This window comes from Miniopterus schreibersii (genome assembly GCF_964146895.1).
Source record: "Miniopterus schreibersii genome assembly, chromosome: 19".
Classification (NCBI taxonomy): domain Eukaryota; kingdom Metazoa; phylum Chordata; class Mammalia; order Chiroptera; family Miniopteridae; genus Miniopterus; species Miniopterus schreibersii.
This window is the reverse complement of record NC_138119.1, coordinates 10,054,860-10,077,808: the sequence shown is the minus strand read 5'-3', so window position 1 is coordinate 10,077,808 and position 22,949 is coordinate 10,054,860. Positions and strand designations below refer to the sequence as shown.

The 22,949-nt window shown below is 43.5% G+C and overlaps 1 protein-coding gene across 3 annotated transcripts in view; it reads right to left on the bottom strand.

Moving 5' to 3' along the window:
* TBX15 (T-box transcription factor 15) overlaps positions 1 to 22,949 on the bottom strand; it is a 93,622-nt gene that overhangs the window by 31,016 nt on the left and 39,657 nt on the right. For 2 of the 3 annotated variants that reach the window (XM_081122131.1, XM_081122129.1), the window contains exons 2-5: positions 8,803 to 9,016; positions 3,996 to 4,097; positions 2,110 to 2,281; positions 879 to 1,046 (exon numbers count right to left, since the gene is read on the bottom strand). In XM_081122131.1, coding sequence (XP_080978257.1) covers positions 879 to 1,046; positions 2,110 to 2,281; positions 3,996 to 4,097; positions 8,803 to 8,903 — 543 coding nt within the window. In that variant the 5' untranslated portion in view covers positions 8,904 to 9,016. Of the gene's footprint in view, positions 1 to 878; positions 1,047 to 2,109; positions 2,282 to 3,995; positions 4,098 to 8,802; positions 9,017 to 20,707; positions 20,921 to 22,949 lie in introns of those variants that run through there. The other variant, XM_081122130.1, reaches the window with a different exon arrangement.

Below are 22,949 nucleotides of genomic sequence, written 5' to 3'. Positions count from 1 at the left end.
AATAATAAATAAATAAGACCATTGTTCAGAATGCCCAATAATTCCAGATTTGGTGTCTCCCCCCCCCCCCCCCCCCAGCCATATACCTCCTTCATTAGTCTGGCTAATTCATAGGTTGTGTCTCAACATCAGAAAAAGCATCAGCTCTTCCAGGAAAACTTCCTGAATTGTCCCCAAAAACAAAAAACACCCTGTCTACATCTCTGTTCTCAAATTATTCCACTGTATTGACATATGTACATATGTGTCTTTCACTCAACTAGAATTCTGCTTAGGGAGAAGCCTTGATCTGCTCAATTTCTCTGCTAAGCTTGGAATATTATAAGTTCTCACTAAACATTTAAGGAATGAATGGATATATTACTGACATTAAAACATACAGATCTTAGGGTGTAGCTGGTGATCGCACGTAAGGCAATTTCATCTGAAAGTGTCAGTGAAGCTGAAGCTGTGGGTCTTAAATGGAAGTTTAGAGGCCTAAGGACTTGACTGTATCCAGGTGCAGGGATACACAGGAAACTACAGATACGCGGGAAGGAAGGACTCAGACCTCAGTACTTGCAAACAGTGAGGAGCACCTGCCAGGATGTAGGAGCGATTATGAACGTGGGTACACGTACAGAGACACATGAAGATGACTGGGAGGGTTGCTCCTCCTGGGCAAAGATCGTGTCTCTGATCTAAATCTAGACCATGCCAGCTGCTAGTAGGCATTACTGCCTTGTCATCACCGGTGCCTTGTGTGCCCTGCAAGCCTGCTGTCTCTCATTCTGTGCTCCCCGGTGCCATGTAGAAGGACTAAGCATTTCTTACGAAAAGCCTGGATAAGCTCCTTTAAGAGCAGAGACAGCAGGAGACTCTCAGAGGCAGCCTCTTACCTGCTGGTTCTGATAGGCCGTGACTGTGGTGAACACGGTCTCAGGAAAGTTGAACGTTTTCACTCCGTCCCCAACAGGGACAGGTTTGGTAGGTGAAAGGTCGCTGCTGAAATCCTTGCGAATCACATGAACTCGAGGCTGGTATTTGTGCATGGAGTGCAGAATGATCTGGAATGAGAAGGAGAAACATTAAGCCAGGGTTGGCTCTAAGATCCCTACATCTTTTCAAGCTCTCAGGCAAATAAAATCACGGGCTAGAAGCATTGCAGGAAGAGCACAGATTCTGGGTGGGATGCACAGGAAACTGGAAATCGGTGTACTTGCCATGGCAGAAAGGACTAAGTGATTGGAGGGCACTGCATGGAGCCACATAGAGTATCCCGATACGGGTGGTAGATGCGATATGTTTGCTTCAACTGGGTAAATGCTGAATGACTGTTCTGGTACCAGTAGACTTCACTCTACTAAAAGCTCCCAGGACTTGTGCCACGTGGCAGTGGTTCCCTCCTGCTTCAAATTTGCAACTTGGGCTCATGCTGTCTTTATATTCTACAAGCTCTTATTTGCACTTTGTTACTGAATTTATAGACATTCTCTTATATCATGTGAGAGTGAGTAGTGTGTGTTCTCCCTTCCTCAAAAAGTTGTCATTTCCTTCAAGACAGGAGCCATGGTTTTAGCTTCTTTAATCTTCCCATAGCAACCAGTATGGATCATGGAATTCAGTGAGAATTCGGTATACATTTTACTGCAAAAGGCAAATTAATAGCATCAGGTGCTCCAATTATACTTGGAAAGCCTTAGGGCCTGTTCTTCTCTTGTAAATTCAGCCAGAATTTATGAATCCTTCTCTTGACAATCAGCCAGAACTGTCACTTCAGTTGTTTCGCTGTGAGTTGCTCCACTGAATGTTGAGATTTCTTTCACCACTTTTTAATTTGTCCTGTGTTTCTGTCTCCGAATCCTCCCCTGACTAGACTGTGAGTACGTGGAGCACAAGACTTCTGTCTGATACACACAACCTGGTGCATAGCAGACGCTGGCTAAACGTTAGACTTGTAATAAATGAAATTCCACAGGAAGAAAAAACATCTTTTATGCTTACTTTCTTAAGATGACTTAAAGTGGCATGGAGACTCTTATTTTACCTGTTTGCAAAAGCCTGGGGCTAGTCAGCTCTAAAGCAAAAAGGGGAGCAGGAGTGAGAGGAAGGCGGGGTTCTCCGACTCACGTGTCCTTGATCATCCAGCTCATTGTTGGTCAGCTTGAGTTTGTCGAAACTGACCACCTGTCTCATCCACGTGTCTCCAGAAGCTAGAGAATCAGGGTGTATATAAACTCTTGGGGGCACGGGGGAATCAGCGTTGCCAGCCACCATCCACTTGGAGCTATGGTACACGTATCTGAGAGAGGGAGAGAGGAGAATTCAGAGACATATGCAGAGAGGGAGCAGAGGCCCAGGAAACGGGGGGGGGGGGGCAGGAGAGAGGGGACAAAGAGATGACAAGAATGGAGAAGTAGCAGAGATCAAACAGAATACCAAGGAAAGAAAGAGAAAGGTAGATGAGGAAGGAAAACGAGATTGAGAAAGAAATGGGGATGAGATGGGGGGGGGCGCGGGGATGGGGGGGTGAGCCGGGTTGGGTAGGGGGAGCCGAGAAGCGTTGTCGTGAATGATCAAAGCTGCAGCTCTCACAGGGAAAACATTCTCACAGTCATTTTCCTTTCTTCTCCCCCTCCGTGCCTTGCACCCCTGTGTGCACACAGGCATCCTGAACCCACGTGGCCAGCTATGGAAAAGGTATTTTACTGCAACCTTTCACCTTCCAAATGCAAACCATATAATCCGTTGGCCACTTGTTCAGGATTTGGTTCCTTATTAGAAACATCTTCCATATTGTCCTATAAAACACAGCCATGTGCAGAGACCCTCCAAGCAGCTCACTTGTTAACCATTTCCTTGCCAAGGATCTCAAATGTGAGGCATTTCTATGAAAAGAAAGGGCCTTTGCCTTAATGCCACTATCCCCACAAACAACCTCAAGCCTTCCCAGTTGGCGTTTTCTTTGATGAACCTCGTTTTGAGCGTCATCATCTCCCACATTATTTTCCCGCAAAGCCACTGGAAATGAGAGGCTGTTGGTAGAAAAGGAGGTTTTCTAGACTTTGCCAATTGCCCTGTAGTTCTGAAGAGTGCTCGCCATGGATGTGACACTTCCTGCTTCTCAGTAAAGGAGCAAGGGGGCCCTGGACCTGGCAAACAGAGGCACTCAGTCCAAATCTCAACTCCCAAGATCCTCTCCAACAGATTAGAAGCCTCTCCCTTCTGAAGTCCTGCAATCAAGACCACTTCTCTCTTGGCCAGCTCTCTCGCCCTACCGCACTAGTCCTGGTCTTTGCCATTCATTTCTCTCCTCCAAATTCATGGGTGCAGGGCCAAGTTCTCAGACATTTCAAAAATAAGCCATGATTCTGCTGGTTGGATTGAGATCTCAAGAGATCAATTAAGTCACAACTTGATTCAGACAAGAATTACATGTGGGCCATCCAAGAGACACAGAGACTGTGTTGGCTTTTCATGGCTTTGAAGGAAAATTAGTTAATAAAGTCACTCACCACCCATATTAGTGGATAGTAAATCTTCCTAACTAGATGTCCGTCTTGAGTCTTGCTCCGTTCTCCTGTTCTCCTCCATCATCCACAGGGGAATCCTCAAATATACCACCACTGAAGGTGCTGCACTGGTCCACTTCTCCTTCCCTCTCCAAAATCAACCATTTAACTCAGCGTTTCATAAACCAAATCATTCAATATGTTAGTCACTTCCGATGTTAACTGAATTCATTTGAGACTTTTGATTTTTGCTACCCTGGCAGACACTGTACAATCCCACTCTCTGCAGAGGCAGAGTGGGGGTTCCAGACCCAACTATTACTGAGCCCTGATTTCCTGCCTCTAGTGACTGCTTCCTGCTTGGTCTCTGGCACAGGCCATTGGCATACCCCCCATTCTTACTCCCTATACAAGTGCACTGTCTAAACTCACTGAATGAGCTGAAGGGGTAGTTCTGGAATGTTAGTGACACCCACAATTCCACATCCCAGAGTCCTTCATTACCTGTATCTTTTATTGTCCACAGGCACAATGTCCATTGCTATGTAGTACTGCTGGTGTGGATCCAGACCAGTGATTTTCACTCTCATGGCAGGAAACATCCTCCTGTGAAGAGAAATAAAGCAGGAAGCTGAGCGATCAGAGGGGGGAAGTAGCAGGAGTAAAAGCTCGGAAAGTCCCTTCTCATTAGGCGCTTTAGGCACACCGAAGTCCAATGTCCTCTCATTCTCAAAGTTGGCTGATTTTTCCCACTTTGGAAATTATCACTATAAAATATGCTGAGGACTTATATTGCTGAAATAGCATCTCTTCTTAACTTACATGGACCTATTTGGTGATTCATACACTCAAATGGTTCATTCGATACCCTGCTTTATAACTGTGATCAGATAGACGATAGATGATAGATGATGGATGGATGGATGGATGGATGGATGGATGATAGATAGATAGATAGATAGATAGATAGATAGATAGATAGATAGATAGATAGATAGATAGATGGATGATAGTGGGTGGATGGATGGATGGATGGATGGATGGATAGATGATAGATAGATAGATGATAGATAGATAGATAGATAGATAGATAGATAGATAGATAGATGATAGATAGATAGATAGATAGATAGATAGATAGATAGATAGATAGATAGATAGATAGATGATAGATAGATGATAGTGGATGGATGGATGGATGGATGGATGGATGGATGGATGGATGGATGGATAGGTAGATGGGTAGGTAGGTAGATAGATAGATAATGTATATATCCACACATACATTTCCTATTAGACTATAACATTCTTGAATATACTTATGCTTAACATACTTGAATAACTTAAAATTGTCTTATTCTCCAAGTAGCTTATCACAGTTGACTGTTGCCGATCACAAAATATTTCTGATTGACTGAGTCTATTTGAAAATCACAGCTCTAAAAATAATGTCTCAAGAAAAACAAACAACAACAAGGAAGGTGCTACCAGCTCCCAAACAAAGGGCCACCAAAGTGTTTGTTTTTCTTAATGCATAAAACTGTAGAAAAATTTCTGCAAGTTCTCAGGCTGTCAACATGTGTGTCAGAGGAAAGACCCTGTGGGATAGGGAGCGAATGCCAAATGAATTCTCGTGGCCGCGGGGCAGTACCTTGTTTCTACCACAACGGCTTGTTAAACTTGCCAAAGCAAGCGGGGTCAGGATATGGCACTTTACAGCTACTCTCATAATTGAAGAGGGGCAGCCCAAAGAGGTGTTGGGTTTCAAGGAGTCTAGAATAAAACTCGCCATTCTTCTTTAACCATAAGAAAGCAGCAAAACATCAAGCTCTTTCTGCATGTCATTCATTTAGGAGCCAGACATGAAAGGTGCTCGGTTCAAAATTTTGGGTTGCCCTGAATGTTCCGTTAGGGTACTTGTGCACAAAGTGCTACATTAAGTTTTACCATCTGGGGCCATTTAGTTGGGCTGGGCAGAGCACGGTGCTAATGAGGTCAAGGTCACAGGCTTGATCCACATACGGCCTAATTGGCTTTGCTTCATTTCATGGCCACAGACCATACCCTGGCCCGAGACAGCCATCTTGCAAATGTGCACTGGTGGTTTATATGAGGCACTTTCTGTGCTAGTGACACATTCCACCAAAAGCAACTCAAAGAGCACATGTCCTCTGGAGGAGGTCAGTGACATCATAATCATATTTGGGGAAAGCATAAGAGGGACCACAGTCCTTATAACAGAAATGATGGCTAATTCTTAAATATTCTCAAAGAATAATATATCTGTTCCTTCTTTCCCACTTTATAATTTTTCAGAAGCTTCTATTGGTATATTTATATTTTCTCCCTCTACCCTCACAAGTTTAATTAGAAAGCCCTATATTTTAGTCTTATGGTGGGCTAATGAAATTTGATGGTGGGCTACTCATGATGACTAAATCTAACATTTAGGCATAGGTTAGATCCACACTAATTCTTTCCCAAAATTTGAGAGCCTTGATCTATAGATTTAAATATAGATCAGTCATCCCCTTCTTAATAACAATGACTTACAATTGTCCCGTATGTATAAATAGTTGGACAGCATCTTGCCAGAGATGGAGAGGAAGTCCTCTCACTTGCTATCTAAGATTTTTCTTTTAATGTGGTTCCTTTCAGCCATCTATAGAGATTTGTTACATTGAAAGAGATAAATGTCTTTTCTTGGTGACTCCAAAAAAAGGCATTAAATGTGTATAAATTGATTACTTGTTTCATCTGGAACATTTATATGACCTAAAGTAGAAAAGCTACTGCCTCTTCCCAGTACCCAACTTCTAAGATGAATGAGCTGTGTGACTTTGGATAAGTCACTTAACCCCATCACCTAAAACACAAATGAAAGGGACTAGATAATCTCCCAAAGTGCCCTCTTTCTTCAAAATTCTATGACTATATTTGAATTCTCGTCTTAAAAAATGTATCAAAAGTTGCTTTTTCTCTTTCAGTATTTTCGCTCAGAATATCAAGTGAAATCATAACACCCTAGAGAAAAATTAGTCTTTTATGTTTACAAAATGAGATGTGTTTGGTTTTATTTTTATGACTAAATTTAGGCCAATTCTTTTGTCACCCAACCCATTAATCCTTACAAGCACCTCTGTCCATGGTGCTGATTGCAGATTATGTTCCTACATTCGAAGACTGAAAGCTTTGTAGACAGCAGTGGTTCTGAACCAACGGAACACAGTTTGGGGTGTGAGGGGTAGAGAGTGACGAAGCTCTCCTGAGCAGGAGAGAGAACAGAGGGTCATACCTAACACTCACTAAGAAAGTGGGAATTGGAATTAAAACTGAAAAGGATACTACATAGGAAGGAAAAGGAAGGGGAAGGAAGAAAGCTGGGGGGATGGGGAGTGAACAAAGTTCATAGACAAAAGCCTTCTGTGTATGCTTCTGAGCTGGTCCAGGGTTATTCGGGCAGAGTTTCATGTAGCAGCAGCAACACCTGGGGCGGTCCAATACAGAAGCAATGACTGTAGCTTCTAAACCTAGATAAAGGGATCTGACTAAAGAACAAACTGTACACCTGTGCTGGGAATATCTGGATATATTCAGGTATCAAAGTGAGTCTCTGAAGGTAGAGATATGGACAGGAAAACACTGCAGAAGAAATCACAAAATGAGGTCACAGGAGAGTGGTCGATGAGGAGCCCAGGTGAACTGAATTCACTCAAGTGCAGGAAACTAGGGTATGATATCAATGACAAAAATGACCAGAATACACAGACCCACTAGTAGGAAGTGAAAACACAAAATAAAAACTGGAAAATCCTACAGACAATAAAAGTAATTTTCCCTCTCTCTCCAAACCAAGCCTCTTGCCCGAAACTAGGAAAAAGAAGAAACACTTTGAATTGCTCTATTTCCTTCCAAGCCATAACATCTCAAAATGTAGACCAGCAGTAGACTGAAACCCAAGCAACAAAAAGGAGATGGTATTGAAAGTAATTCTCCTTCAAAGTTGCTCCTCCTAAGAAGCCTTTCAATAGTTTTATCACTGCTAAAACTTAGAGAAAGAAGAGAAACTCAGTTCTTGAAGAGAAAGAAAGTGAACAATACTTCAGGTTCATTTTAATCTCATGTTTTTGTGGTGTCTTACTATATTAGGTAGTTCCTCTATATTCATGCAAGGGAACTGGACCCAATCAAAATATTCTTTTACTTTAAATGCCCATGTTCATGAAGACAGCTTTTGATCAATGAGGTGGGTCTTTTTGGTTTCCATGACATGCGACTATGCACATTGACTTGGAGAATATGAAAGCAGCATTGTTTTAATTTCAGTGAACTATCCCTATATACTCAAGAAGTGTAGCCCCAATTTATGTTTGTTTAAATTATTTTCATTTTGATTCCAAGGGGCAAAAACTACTGCCATTTCTTAACAGAGAAGAGTTATAAATAGTTGAGACCATTGTTTTAGAGCCAGGCGGAGTTGTGTAGAATTCTGGAGCTGCCCTTTACTGCCCATGTGGCCTTAGTCAAGTTAATTAACCTCTTTTGGCCTTCGTATACTCATCTACATATGGAATTATCATGCCCTACCTCATAGGATTCCTGTGAATTTTAAATAATGTAGTATACATTGAGTATCCAGCACAAATGGATACCTAACAAAACAGTATCTTCCAAGAAAACTGAAAGACACCAATGAAGGAGTAGTTTAATGAAAAGTTTATTTCAAGAGAAACTGTGTCTTAAAAAGTTTTCTTATCCTACATAAATAGTTTGTCAGGACTTTCCACCAGGTTGCCATTAAAGTTTTATAATAATTTCAAGCCCACAAAAAAAAACACAATGGATTGATGACAGGGCTCAGAAGATAAACCAAGCCCAATTCTTACCCAAAACAAAATTCTTACAAAACCGTCTGGCTGCTGTAAATGCCTTAGACAACGCAAGCTGTTGCTTGGGGAGCCAGCTTGTTCTGTTGGAAACAATGGATGGTGAAGTAACACTTGCTTTGGAAATTGATTTGGCTGTTGTTACAGCCCATGGATCTCCAGTATTAACTGAAATACATTTGTAGGCAAAAAATGCTGGTGAGGGTCAAGGTGAATTAGGTTTCAGTGGGCCTTGGAGGAAAATGGCAAAATCACAGAAAACACAAGATCACTTGGCCAAGATGTCCAGATGCAAAAATGTGAGTGTACGTGCCTTCGGCTTCACCAGTGCTACCTACCGTGAATAACTGAAAAGGCGAAATGGAACAGCTCCTACTTTGCCCTCTGATCTTTGAATGGGTCCATTCAAAGGAACTTGTCCTTACCTGCCCGCTTTGGTGATGATCATTTCGGTGCCAATGTCATGGAACCTCTTCCAGAGGTCAGCGCACTGCAGCTCCACCTGAATCTCCTCCATGGAAGACATGGCAGCAGGCACAGGGCCTGCAGCCCCAGGGCCCAGGTCAGCGTGAGTGTCAAAGGAGCAGGAGGTCCGCTCGGTGAGCACCTCGGAGTCGGAACCGGTGCTCTGCTCGGAATCTGCAAAACAAACCATGGACCCTCAGGCGAGAAACTGCTGGACGCCCCCAACACCCCGACCCTAAAAGGTGGGAGACGGGGAGACGGGGAGAGGGGCATGGTGGAGTGGGAGAGGCGAACAAAAGGAGGCTTGAAGCTGGGAAGCTCCAGAGCACGGCACTCAGGGTATTTTATTATTTTTTTTATGGTTTGTTTTTGTGATTTATGACCTTCTTTCAGGTTTCGTGTTTCCAACATGACATCTGGCATTTTAGTAAGTTTTAGCAACAGCTGAAGAAAATTGGTCCACAACAGGCAATATAAAGAGTACTAATGTCACCAGATTGAAGGGCTTGAAGCCAAACGGGGCAACAAAGTAAAGGCCACATTTTAATAATAATAATAATGATAATAATAATAACAATAACAGACTCTGGCTCCAAATCTAGATGGACTAGTTCACTTGGTGAGGGGGAGATTCAGTGCTAACAGCAACGTGTTCTCGAATTCCATCCTACTCCACATCACTGCCCACCAGCCAGTTCCTTTTAAACACAGCAGTGCTCCCCACCCCACAGCCAGTTCCTTTTAAACACAGCAATGCTCCCCACCCCCCATGTATATATCCTGGTCATCAAAAATAATGAAACGTTGTTTGGGATCTTTAGAAGCACTTTGTCCTATATTCCAATAAATGGCCTTTCCTACGAGTTCAATCAGGCCATTTTGGATGGGGGAAAAAAAAAAAAATCTGTTGTGAGGCGAGGACGTGAGCATATGGAAAAAGTTACCCAAGAAGGCGGCTGAAACAAAGGGAATAAATGAGTTCAGGAGACACCTTGATTGGTTTCTGAAGTATGGGCAGAGGGGAGGGGTGATCCAAACAGGAAGGTAGGATTGAGAGCAACCAAATAAAAAGCTGGCGTGCTGGGCCAGATGGTCCTTTCCGCCTGTGTCTTCTGCACTCACGGGTGGGGGCGGGGAGGGGGGAGTAGACGGATGGAGAAGGCCAGCATCAGAGTTACCAGAGAATTTTCTGTAATTTTTTAAATATCTTACTTTCAGGGACCCAGTGCCAAGGATTGTCTCTCTTAAGAGTTTCTAAGCTCGGATTAGCTAGGACAATTCTCTTAGGTCAAATGCCACTTCAAGCTGAGCCCAAGAAGCTGTTTCTCTAAGCCACCCTTCACGTCTGATTGCTCCCCCTGGAAATAGGCACGCACATAAATAAAGGCTGGAAGCAGCGGCGTCTTACGCTGGCACCTGACTCTGCAATGCTGTCAAAGGTCACAACTCTTGGGCATCCGTCCTTGACACCAGCAGGGCAGGGGAAGGATGGCACAGAATGCCAGGCCACCTTGCTGCCATGCTCGCTCACCTGCAGCAGGCCCTAGGCCTGGGAACAACCCAGCCTGGGACCCCTTTAATTTCCTTTCCTTCTAGCCCTGACATGTTCCTCTCTCAAACCCAGGCAAGAATTTCCCACGGCTTTGCCAAAGGCCCCAGGGAACAAAGTGCCATTTCTCTGCTTCCACCCTGATTGCTAACCCTCACTTCTGAAGGCATTCGGGGGACTGCGGGCCTGAACCAAGCCCCCAAATAACAGGGAGGCCTCTGCCCGTGATCTTTAGCGTATCCACAATCACTAGTCTAGTCCAGTCACCACCCTTACCAAAAAAAAAAAAAAAGTTTTATGACTTAGTTTTACATGTCTAAGCATATAATTTTATCCCCTGGACTTAACAGGAGCTACCAATTTTGGTGTCCTTCAAGCCCCGAAAGTGGAGCTACCATCTAAGCCGAGCGCTGCGGCGCAGCGGCCGAGCCTCCCGAGCCCGTGCCACTCGCCTCCCAGCAGGGCCCTGGCGCTGTCGCCCGCTCGGCCGAGCAGGCTTCCCACCGACACGCGGGTTCCCAAATCCCACTTTGTCTCCGTGAGATGCTGAGAGCGCCTCACTTATCACGAACACTGTGAATTTTTCAAAAACGTCTCAGCAAGATTTTTTTTAAAGTGGTGTCCTACCTCTGTTATGAAATCCCCCTGCCGTGGGGTGCTGTAAAGAGAATAAAGCTGGAAACAGACATCCTACGTGGGGCCCGGAGGAAACTTCAGGCACGGGAGTCCCCTGATGTGCGTTCAGGAAAGGGGGATGATAAATATTTAATGGCAGCCAGACTGAGGTTGGGATTGGAGCGGGGACTGTGGCTGGGGAGTTAGGAAACAAGAGGCTCAACTCTTAACTCACCGCGTCATCCGGAATAAAACGGGTGCTCAAATGCAACGTTAAGTGGATGAACAAATAACCTTGGACAAGTCACTTAACCGCGATGGACCTATTGCCTTTATGCAATGAGAAGGATTGTACTGAAAACCTTTCTAATCTCTTCCGCTTCTGATGACTTGAAAAATTAAGAATCTCCTCTAGTGTAACTTTCCGTCATAACCCAGGCAGCGTCCGTTAGAAGCACCAAATTTAAAATTGCTTGGGCCAGATGCGTTAAATGAGGAAAAAAGACTAGGGGCCCAAATTCTCATCATCGCAGGAGTTAAGAATCGAATGGGTATTCTGTTTATAGTTTCAATCAAATCAATCAATAAGCACCTATCAGCACGTGGCTTTATATGAGGTACCCTGCAGATAATTTGAAACAGAATCCCAGACTGTGAGCAGTTTCCCAGTTAATGTTGATTAATTACGTGTTTATTGAGTGCTTACTATGTGCCCAGCACTGTGCTAAATTCTGGGAAACATCCGAGAAGAAAATGGGACTCCTCTTCAAGGCACTTACAGTGGAAGCTGAACACATTTACACATAATCAGAGACAAAGACAAATACTCTCACAGTTTCCCACACCGTCACATATAGTCTAGCATGTCTTATCGGAATCCAGGAAAGAGAGGGATCCAAGAGAACTGGAACAGTCCTGGGGAACCCATGGTTACTGGCAAAGAAATGGAAAAGTCTGTGGAGGCACAGGCCGTATTTGCCCATGAGGAGGATTTCCAGAGACAGTTATCTGTTTCCTTGGAAATATTCAGAGCTCCTAGATTCTCAGCCCCTCACAAAATACAGCCCAAGTGACTATTATATACAGAACACAGGCACCCGTCCACATTTGCAATAACACAAATGCACCATGTAATTTTCCAGTCTCAATTGTTTCTTAGATGTCATAATTTGGAAATAAAATTAATATCACAGAGTAGTTAGGGCTACCTGTGACATAAGCTACCTACGATATCCTTAAAATAGTAACCTCTGAGTCAAGATCAACAGCTTAGGTGAAAGTAAAGTTTATTTCTTTTTAAAACACATTCTAAGTCATAGTTATGTAGAATACTTAGGCTAATCAGACCAATTATTTCAGCTGTTAATCAGAATGTATAATCAAGTTATCTAAGTTGTGAATGTAAGAAATGCATAGCAGGTTATTTCAATCAAATCAGGCCATCCATTCAGAAATATAATCAGTGCCTTGAAGATCAGAAAACACCTCTGTGTTTTCAAGTTCTTTTATTCTTGGCAATTTGTGACTTCCTGCCTTCAAAAAATAACCATTAGAAACTCATTTGAATGACCTGGAAAGACTTCTTGGCTATCAGATGTCTCCTGTGAATAGCATTTTAACAAGGGGAGTTTCAGTAAATCAGGAGCATAAATGATAACATTACACATAACTAAGGAAGTTAAAGAAGAAAACTCAGGGAACCTGCCCTGAGCCGGTGACAAGTTACTGTAGAACACCATGTGACTCATAGGGTCAAACCAACACATCCATTACCATCAAAAAATCCCTAAGAAAGAGATTCTAGCCATCAGTTCATAGTGTCACTCATTTTCTATATCTACCTATCTCGTGCAGATAAAATGGACACTCAGTTCCCACAGAAAGTGGGGCTTAGCTTAGAGCAAGTTCAATTCTCAATTCATGCAAAATACTAGCGATTATGAAATTGTTTCTTAATTTATATTTTCTACATTATCTAATATGTCCTTCCATGCAATGAGGTAGACGTGGCATGTATTTTTATGTCCATTTTATAAATGAGATAATTAAGACTAAGAAAAATTGAAAACAACATAGCCTAGAAGGTAGGTCTCCCCAAGTTCATACCTGGTTCAACCCTGGCCAAGGCGGCCAGCAATTCTGTAACGCTTCTCAACTGTTTCGACCGTCCTTACAACTGAAATGGCTTAACATGTTTGATCCTGGCCAAGTCACATAACTATTCCGGTCCCCATATTCCTTAATCTTTATAGCCCAACATATGCACGTTTAATTAGGGGTGCTATAAAGCCCCCTTTAAGTCTAATGTTTAATGATGGATTTGAAGTGCAGATTAAAGACCACCAAGTCTAACAACTGCAAAGAATCCACAAGAAATTGATTTGGTCAACATGTATAGAAAATGCCTGAATTATATATACTTTGACTTAATATCAAAGTTAGACATGATTAAAATAAATTTTACAGTCTTCCAGATGATTTTCACCTCCGCGTAATCAATAATTTTAAGAAATCATTCATTACTACAGTGAACAACACACATTTGCTCCTGGGGCTCTGCTCCTCACAGGAGTGGGGAAAATCAGTTCATTTCATGGCATCTCATTTTCCTTACCTTTACTATTTACTAATCTTTCATACTATTTTCTTATCTTTACTACTAGGGACTAGGGGAAATATCTTCCTGGTCAAAAAATTATATTTATATCTTTAGGATAAAATGGAGTCGAATGACCCTGTTGATAACAATGTCAGTGACTTTGGACAGTGAGATGCATATGAGCTCACAAGATCTTAACCAAAGAGTTAATGGGCAACATCTATTGAGCACTTACTATGCATCGGGCACTATGGTAAGGCTTTATATATGAAACACCATTTAACAGAACAAATCTAAGAGTTGTTACTATTATTTCCACTTTATATATTATTGACACCCAAATCCACATTACATCAGTTCAACCTCCTTAAGGATTGCAGGCATCTGAGACTACGTTTAATTCCATTTTTATTTCACCAAACATTTCTGCTTTGTGTAGATCGGGTTATATGTTAATGGACCAAGACAGATAGAGCAGGTTCTTGCTCTGAAGGAGCTCACCATCCGGTAGGAAGGACACGGAATTGGTAAAGAAGACCAGCTGTGCTAGGTGCTCTGGAAGATGTAGCAGCAAAGTGCTAACGAGCTTCGAGGAGCAAGCAGGTCAGTGATGGGAGGAACAAGGAGACTTCACAAAGTGGAGCTTGCAAGTGAACTTGAAATAGAAGTTCAGTATGAGCAAGCAAAGAAATTATAAGGACAGAATTTAGAATAGTGGAAATAGCATGAGTAAAGATTTGTGTTCATAGCACATGGACACGGCCAGAGCTAAAAATACATAAGGGAAGAGGGCAGGGGAGATAAGAGATAAAGGTGGAAAGTCAGGTGCAACTCAACTAAATGCCTATTTATTTAACATTTACTATGTGCCAGTTACTCTTCTGGATTTTTGAGATATCATCAGGGATAAAAACAAAAATCCCTGGCCACGTGGAGTTCATATTCTAGGAGGAATTTGGGTGTCATAATATGGAGCTTAGACTTTATTTTATTTATACCAGTTTTCTTTTAAGTGAAGGGTACGATGCTACTGTCTTCCTTTCCAACTATGAATGCCACATGCTGAGCCGCGTGCTCCGCCGCGTCTCCTGGCTGAATGCTGTGTGACGCCTGGTCATTGTTGAAGGCGGGTGATGGAGATCACGTAGCTTCAGATAAGATGTGGGTAAGAGGTGCGCACCTGAGATTAGATGCCCGGTGCCACTTCCCGAAGACGGGATCTCAGCTGTCATATTTTACCCCAAGGGAAAAAAATCGTGAAAGACCCGACCCATATGATAATCAGACAGTCGTGGTGTTTTTGCTGGGGGGTTTCCTGCCAGTAACTGGGACATGACTATACAGAGCAGTACTTCTATCTGATATTGGCAGGGCAACCATTCTTTGGTCTCCTTCCTCAGTCCCAAAGTCTGTAAAACCAACACCCTCACAGCCATCTCCAGGCTCCCCTTCACACCAGGGCAGACCTCAGAAGCTTATAACCCAGGTAGTACTCTCTGTACCAGGCTCAAGTAAACTCCTATTTCCAGAGGGCCTCTCCAGTGGAAATTGGTTCTGGGACGTCAGATTTTATCAGGGAGCTTAGAGAAATCTGGTGATGAAAGTTTTCATAGAGTAATTCTAAATATGGCAGAAGCAGAGCATTTGGCATTGAACTGAGTACGGACTGAGCCCAAATTTGATACCCAGTCCAGAGCTTCAAGGGAATGAACTATAACCCAGGTTGGATTAAAATAAAATTATGATGATAGCAAACACTCAGACGAGCCCATTAGATGATTAGTAATGGAATGAAGTCTCTGAGCTCTCCATGCCCTCTGAGTTCTATTTGGGAAAAAGGGGGAGGTAACCTGAAGCCTGCAATTCTCATGCCAATAAGCCAATTAAGGAGAGAAGGGCACATATCTCTCCACCTGACAAGCAGCACCTCTCAGTGATACAGAGAACAAGGGGTAAGGACCCAAAGTCATCCCTGAGACCTAAGCCTTTTAAAGAGGCTTTGCCAAGAAGTGACAGCAGTAATTTTTATATATATTTCTTGTTGATCAGACAAAGGCTCAATGTCATCCAAGGTTCAGCCTTTAGGGCTCCAGCACACTTTGAAGGTGGAAGCAAAAAAAAGGAAAAATGGTGGCTAGAAGTAACAGGCACTGCACTAGATGGTTTTCTCTATTCTCTCATACAACTTTCACAGAAAACCCTAGAATGTAGGCATCATTGCTGCCATTTTATACATGAGGATGCTGAGGCTTGGCAAGATGAGGGGCCTTTTCTCACATTACCTAACTAGGAGGTGTCAGAGTGGGGCTCGAGTTAGTCTGACACGAGAGGCGATGCTCTGGCCACCATACACTGTTGCCCGTTTCCAGAACCAGGCCTACAAAACTCTGTGCTCCCCACTCTGAACTTGGCACTGCAGGACTGATGCTCAGGCTGCTCAGTCAGAAGATAGCTGTGTGGAAACTAAGCATTGTCAGTTCTTTGGGGAGAGAAGAAAATTCAGACCAAGGTCATCTGGGACTTTGTCTTTCTCAGCAGCATGATAGCCATGTTCATGAATACTTTAGGTCTCTTCATGAACTTAACATTATTTAATAAGTAAATATGATGGTAAAGGCCCTCTTTGTTGTATGTTATTTCCTGTCCCTAGTTTCCCCTGGGCAAAGCACCCAAATGTGATCTGAAGATCACAGTCTTTTGCTTTATCCTAGACCATAAGCAAAATAACATTTCAAGCTACAGAATAACATTGGGCGGTGTTTGGACTTTGAGAAATGTGTGATGACAGCATTGAAAGACATAACGGGCAGCTGACAGAGTTCCTAGTTGTGCAAAACTTGGTTGATTTAGGCTTAACTCAGGTCAGAGTTCAGGGCCCAAAAGTTGCTGATCGTTTTAAGTGGGTATCTGTGCTGGAGGAGACTTCATCTGGTAATAATGTATGTGAAAGCCCTTTATAAACAGTGAAGTATCAAATTAACAATATAAGGCTACATGCCAATAATCAGGTTAATCAGAAAGACCAAGAGAAAATAAGAACACCTACAAGTCCTGGAGTTTCTAGAATGGTCCTAATTTCAAATATTTTCTTTCATCTTCCCCATAAAATTAAAATTCTTGAGACCAACTTTTGGTACAGAAAATGTTCCTGATGAAAGCACAAAAAAATACATAAATGAAATAATCAAAAATTGGTCACAGGCCACATGGCAATAGTCAATCTAAATACCTCTTGCACCAGAGGTCCTCCAAAAGTTGATCCTGATTGACTGGGTGGTCTTCAAGATTTACCAGTCAGTGTTAGGTCAGCAGCTGTCAACACAGGCCCCTCCCGAGGCTCCTGGCATTTTTTTCTGGGAGAAGTGGCACATTAGCTCATCCCCAAACTAGCAATTGTTTGCTCTTTGCAACCACAACTACTTGCAACCTCCCACCACCATCCTGACACCACCACCGTCAGACATGCTCCACAGTGCTCTTTAAATGTTCATGAAGTCAAAGGAAGCCTTCCCCCAAAGGCCCTACAAGAACCTTGCCTTATACCTTGTTAGGATATCCTCACTGTGCACCAATAAATAAACAAATTCATGCTAATAACTTAAAAGGGAAGAAAGAACTAAGCGGCCAGTTTCTAAGCAACAAGTGTAATTTAACTATGACTTCTGGAGACAGTCTCCTTTGGAGGTGGCAATTTCAGACATGTAAGTAGAACATTTGAGTACAGCCAGGAATATGCAATGCCCTTCAAATTATACTTGGGAGACCACCAGCTACGCGAGGTTTAAAATCCACCCAACCTGATTGAGAAAAAAAAAGAGAGAGAGAGAAATAACTCATGGACATGGAAAACAGTGTGGTGACTGCAGAGGGAGGAGGGTAGGTGGGTAGATGGGGGATAAATGGAGAGGAAAAACAATAATGACAATAATAATAATTTTTATTATTATCAAGCCAAACCTAGAGTACCATCCCGTTTAATGACTATGAGAGCTACATTGCTGGCAACTATATAACAACCTCTCCAGCAGTCTTTTAATTTTGTCCATTCAATCAATCATTTATTCAGCAAATACTTATTGATTATCTAGTCTGGGCCTGACAGTGCATTATGAGGGGCATAAAATTGAACAAGATATGATCTGTGTCCTCAGGAGCTTACAAAAACGACTTGGGAGGCAGGACAGGTTAATAAATAAGCTAATAAAATTAGAATAGTCAAAATCCAGCATGGCACATAGCGTGTTGAGGACTGAGTTCTAATGCTCACCTCCTCTTTGTTCACCTGTCTGATCTTGAACAAATCGCTTAACCTTTTTAAGCCTTAGTTTTATCATTTATAAAATAAGGACATTATTATTTCCACTTTGTGAAATTTTATGAATCACTAACAAAGTGTGTGTGTCTTGTGTGTTTGTGTAAATACTTCATCAGTAGTAAAAGGAATATATGAATGCTAATTTTCATGTATTGTTGTCTAAGAGTAGTATTGACACAATGCTATGGGAAAAGCACTTCTTCCAGCCCAGGGGACTTCTCTGGGCCTAATGAAGAGATGTGTGCAAGATGAAAGGCAAGTTGGGGAAAGAAGAAGGATCTTCCAGGAAAAGGGAGTTTTATGGCAGAGGCGTGGCAGTCAAGTCTACCAGATGGGTTTAGAGAACAGCAAGTGGTTCAGCCATCTGTGCTCTTCCTCCTGTATCCTCAGCACCTGTGACAGGGCCTGGTACCTATTACGCACTCAGTAAATGCTGTCTTAGTGAGTGAATGAAGGAATGAAGGAATGAACTGCTGTATATTTAACCAAGCAAGAGGAGAGGTGTGGCCGGAGAGAGCTGGGAGGGAGGGTGAGCTGAGCCAGATGAAGCACCTGGAATGCTATTATTCTGACCTTCTTTAGGAAACCAATATACCCCTAATCATGAGGTGTCTTCATTGAAGGCCATGTTCCCAGTGAAATCCCAGAAATGTCACCTCCACACCCAGTCTGAACTATTGGAATCCCACTAGCTTTTCCTTCCAGGACTATGAGTTGTATTGAAACTGATTGGCAGGGTCTGACCTGCAATCTTTCAGGGACATCAAATGAGTTCAGTAAGTTCAGTCATTTCTATGGGAGGAGTCAGGGAAAATTCTCTGGCTATGGGAAAATTCTCAGGTAGTAACCCAGGTAGGCGCCTGTGGTCCTGAGGATAAAGGGGGGAAAGGAGCAAGGTCTTTCCCCAGGTGCTGCAGCTGGTGATGCTGTTGGGGGTGGCAGGGAGGACGGCAGAGATGTCCTCTCCTTCAGGAACACGATGACTCCTGCACAGACAGCTGCTGTGCCCTCTGCACCCCTGGCGTCCCTACTGTCTGCAGTGAGGTGGGGTTTCCAGAGAAGCTGCCAGGAAAGGGAAATAGCACCGTCCTATAGAATCACACAGGCCCAGCTGTGTGACCTTGGCGAGCGAGTTAACCTTTCTGAGCCAGTCTCCTCGTCGAAACAGTAGAGATGCTGATGGCTCACAGTAAAGCCCTAGCACACGGTAGGAGCACATTAAATGTTAGTTCCTTCCGTCATTTGGAAAGGGAGGTGACCACAGGGTTAGATCTTTCCCAGTCACTTCCTTGTCCATATACAAGGGAAAAAGAAGGCTTGTGTTCTTTCAAATGGAGAAAAGCAAATCCTAATAAAGAAAAATTTAAGCCCAGCTGGTGTGCCTCAAGCAGTTGAGCATGGACCTAGGATCCAGGAGATCCAGGTTCGATTCCCAGTCAGGGCACATGTACTGGTTGTGGGCTCGATTCCCAGTAGGGGGTGTGCAGGAGGCAGCTGATCAATAGCTCTCTCATCATTGATGTTTCCATCTCTCTTCCTCTCCCTTCCTCTCTCTGATATAAATAAAGATTTTTTTAAAAAAAGAAAGAAAAATTTAAATATAGAACAGGAAGCGATCGCATAGTGAAGGAAATAATCCAGGGCTGGAGCAAAAACTATCAAAACTGAATGGTGTTAGAAGGAGGAACTGCAGAAAGGCAGGAAGTTAAGCAAAGAAATAGCAAACATGCAGCTCAGAGGGCCTGCTTCTGTGTGGATCTACTTAAGCGACGCTATTCTGGCCCATGCTGGCTGCCACAATATCTGAGATGGAAAATTATTAGCATCTGAAAGAAGACAGAACAGGGTGGTCCATTGTAAAAAGCTGTATGTGGGATCTTCAGTAGGGAAATGGGGCCGGGGAAGCCAACCCTGGCCTTGAACAGAGAAGCACAGAGATCAACCTTGGCAGAGGAAGTAGCACAACTGCTCCATGAGCGATGGGAAGACAGAAAGACCCTGGGAGGCTGCAGGGTCCCGACTCCAAACTGACAACCTTGTCGAGAGCACACACCCTCTGGGTCAGGGTGGGAAAAGTACACACTGAGAAGCCAGAAAAGGTCTAGTGCCTCGGGAGACTCCCAGACAGCGTGAGGGTGAGGCCTGACCGAGACTCGGGCGTGATAACCCTCTTTGACAAGGGGGATCGCTGAGATTTAGCCAAGGCAACGTGCCCAACAACACCCACCCAGGAGCTTCAGAGAGAAGAGAGGAGCCCTGGTCTTACTCCAAAGCTTGAGCTCATCCACCGTCCAGCACCACCTTCAGACACCGTACAACCAAATGCTATGACAACGGAAAGGGCCCCACTTTGGGGGCACGGGGCAAGCATTGAGCGTGAAACAAATACCCTGGATTAACTGTATTCATAGCAGTGTCTTTATATTTACAACTCACCGACCCCAGCTTGGGATGCTTGCAAAAGTTAGAATCCCACCCTCACGTCCCGTGTCACTAGACCCCTCCCGTCTCACTTTTCCTCTAAAGCCCTCCCCAGAAGAGAACCAGTTATCAAGGGAGCTAACCCCAGGGTAGGTTGACCGCACAGGAGACGGTGGAGGGAGGTAAGGAACTGCCTGACACCGTCCTCTGTGTGAAGACTGATTCGGGGATCCCGAAGTCCACCTGCTATTCCTACCTCCACTCCTGACGCCTTGAGTCATCGTGATCAGCTCACTTAATCCCACTCATTCCTCAGCCACCACCTCGGCCACAGAGCCCGCCTCTGCTTTCCCCAGGCCTACCTACCTTGAAGGGTCAGAATGACCATCGAAGAGACGGTGTCCTCCAAGTGTGTCAGCAATTCAGAGACTGACCACTTCTAAAATAGCTGAAGCGTGGCTGGGTGTCTGTCGCCTCCGAAGGAGCGGCCGTGTTGCCGAAGCGGCAGGATTTCCTTGCCAGAGCTGCTACCCGCCTCCCACCAGGCCCTGCGCTGCCTCTCCCTGCCCGGCCCAGGAAGACGGCGGGCCCAGGGGCTGTGGCATTTAAGCGCTGTCAGAGTTCCCACTTCAGCCCCTGTAGTGGTGCCAGTTCAGCATCTGTCGCAATGACCCAGCCTGAACTGTATTTAGAAGCTTCGGACATGGCACCGTGTCCCAGCCCATCTCAGAGTGACAGGAGATTTCCTGAGCACCTGGGCTTGTGATTCAAATGTGCCTCCTCCTCCCGGGAATGGGGGTCACAGTGACTTTCCTAATGGCCTGTTTTCTTCTCGGGGAGGTCCCTATCTGTGGGAGGCCTGTCTCAGAGAGTCCGTCTCCATCAATGTTATTCTATGATGTTATTTGAAAAATCCATGCTTTTTATAAAGCTTGCAAAACATGGCAGAGGCAAGAGAAAATGATGGGAAAACCCATCAGAAAATGGGGTTAGTGCTCTCTGTTAGGGGACTATTCTTACAAAGCTCAATTTCCCTGGAATTATATCCTGGGAGCTCAGAATCTACCAGATATTGCCAGTAAATAGAGCTTGCCTATGACCCTTGACTTCCCGTGGGACAGTGAAAAATAATTCACTTCATCTTGGCAGCCCCTATGGCAGCCTTGAAAGTAGCCTAAAGGAGTCCAAACAAATTACAAGTGATTCCTGGTTAGTGGCAAAAAATAAAATAAAATCTCATTCATTTACTTTTAATGTAACCTCCACCCAGGCAGCTCACTGAGTGGGCTCTCAGCTTTGAGGGTCACTGCACACAGCGTGGCCGAGGTCCCCCACTCCCAGCCCCAGTGTTCCTGATCAGAGTTCCATGGAGATACCCTGTCATAAAAAAGGCATCAGTGTCTGGCCTCTCCCCATTTCTGGGCAAGGACCCAACATTCAGAGAATGTGGTTTTAGGATCATGGCATCTAATCCATTCAAGGATTATTTTCCCCCCTACTGCTCAGATGGGTGTGTTAATCATCACCTCCCTTTGTTCTGTAATAAATTCAACCCCGCTAATTCCAAACCTCTATGCATCACTGAAGTTTAAAGATGGCGTTTTGACAGGTCAGATATTTAGAATCAATAGACCACCAACCAGTCAAAAATCTTAAGTAGTTTTAGGAACATGTGGAAGTAATTTTTTCCAAGAATTCACAAGTCTGGAGGATGAGATCTTATTGATGGCGTGTGGGCTGTTGTATATATTAAAGTATTACTTTATATGCCGTATTCTACATGTAATCAAAATGGATTTAACAGTGAAGGCAGATTTTCCTTATTATACCAAATATTGCTCATGTTATCAGATACAAATTACAATGGGGTACACACTATATAGCATCTTTAAAAGAACCAGTAAAGGGCTAAGAAAAATTGTAAGTGAATGTACAATGGCTACATATGTAAAACATAAATGTTATAGGCTGGGGAATTTCACAAGAATCAGAATATTTTGTGGGACACTGGCTACATACCTACATTTTCAATTACAATCATCCCACCTACATGCAACGAGTCTTTTGTAAAGGAAAAAGTATTCCATAAAATATTCATTTCTAATTTCTTAAATGAAGAGCTTATTCACCTAAAGTCAATCGATGGGGCTTTAGGAGTTTCTAAGTGACCTAAAATTTTAAGTTGTATTTGTAGAAGCTTGCATTTTTCTGGGAAGAGGATTATGGGAATTATGGGATTCACAATGGAATCGATAACTTGAAAAAGATGACCACCACTGGTTGCCTAGTGTTCCTCACGTGGGACAAACATCCATCTCCAGTCTCTTCTGCTGTCATATAAAGCATGTCCCCTCAGCCAGATATTTCCAACGGGAGGAACAGTCCAAAGAATATGGCACAGAACCTAGTGTTGCATCTGAATAAAAATATATTCTTTATCTCTTTTACGGAGACAGAGTTGTTGTTTCTCTGTGAGTGTGAAATGGTATTGTGGGACCACCCCAGCTTTCCCAGTGTGCTTCCAATTTTAACCACATACACATGTATGTATAAATGGGTTTGTTTTTTTACTATAATCCGTATCAGATCATTTTAGGAAGTAGGAGAT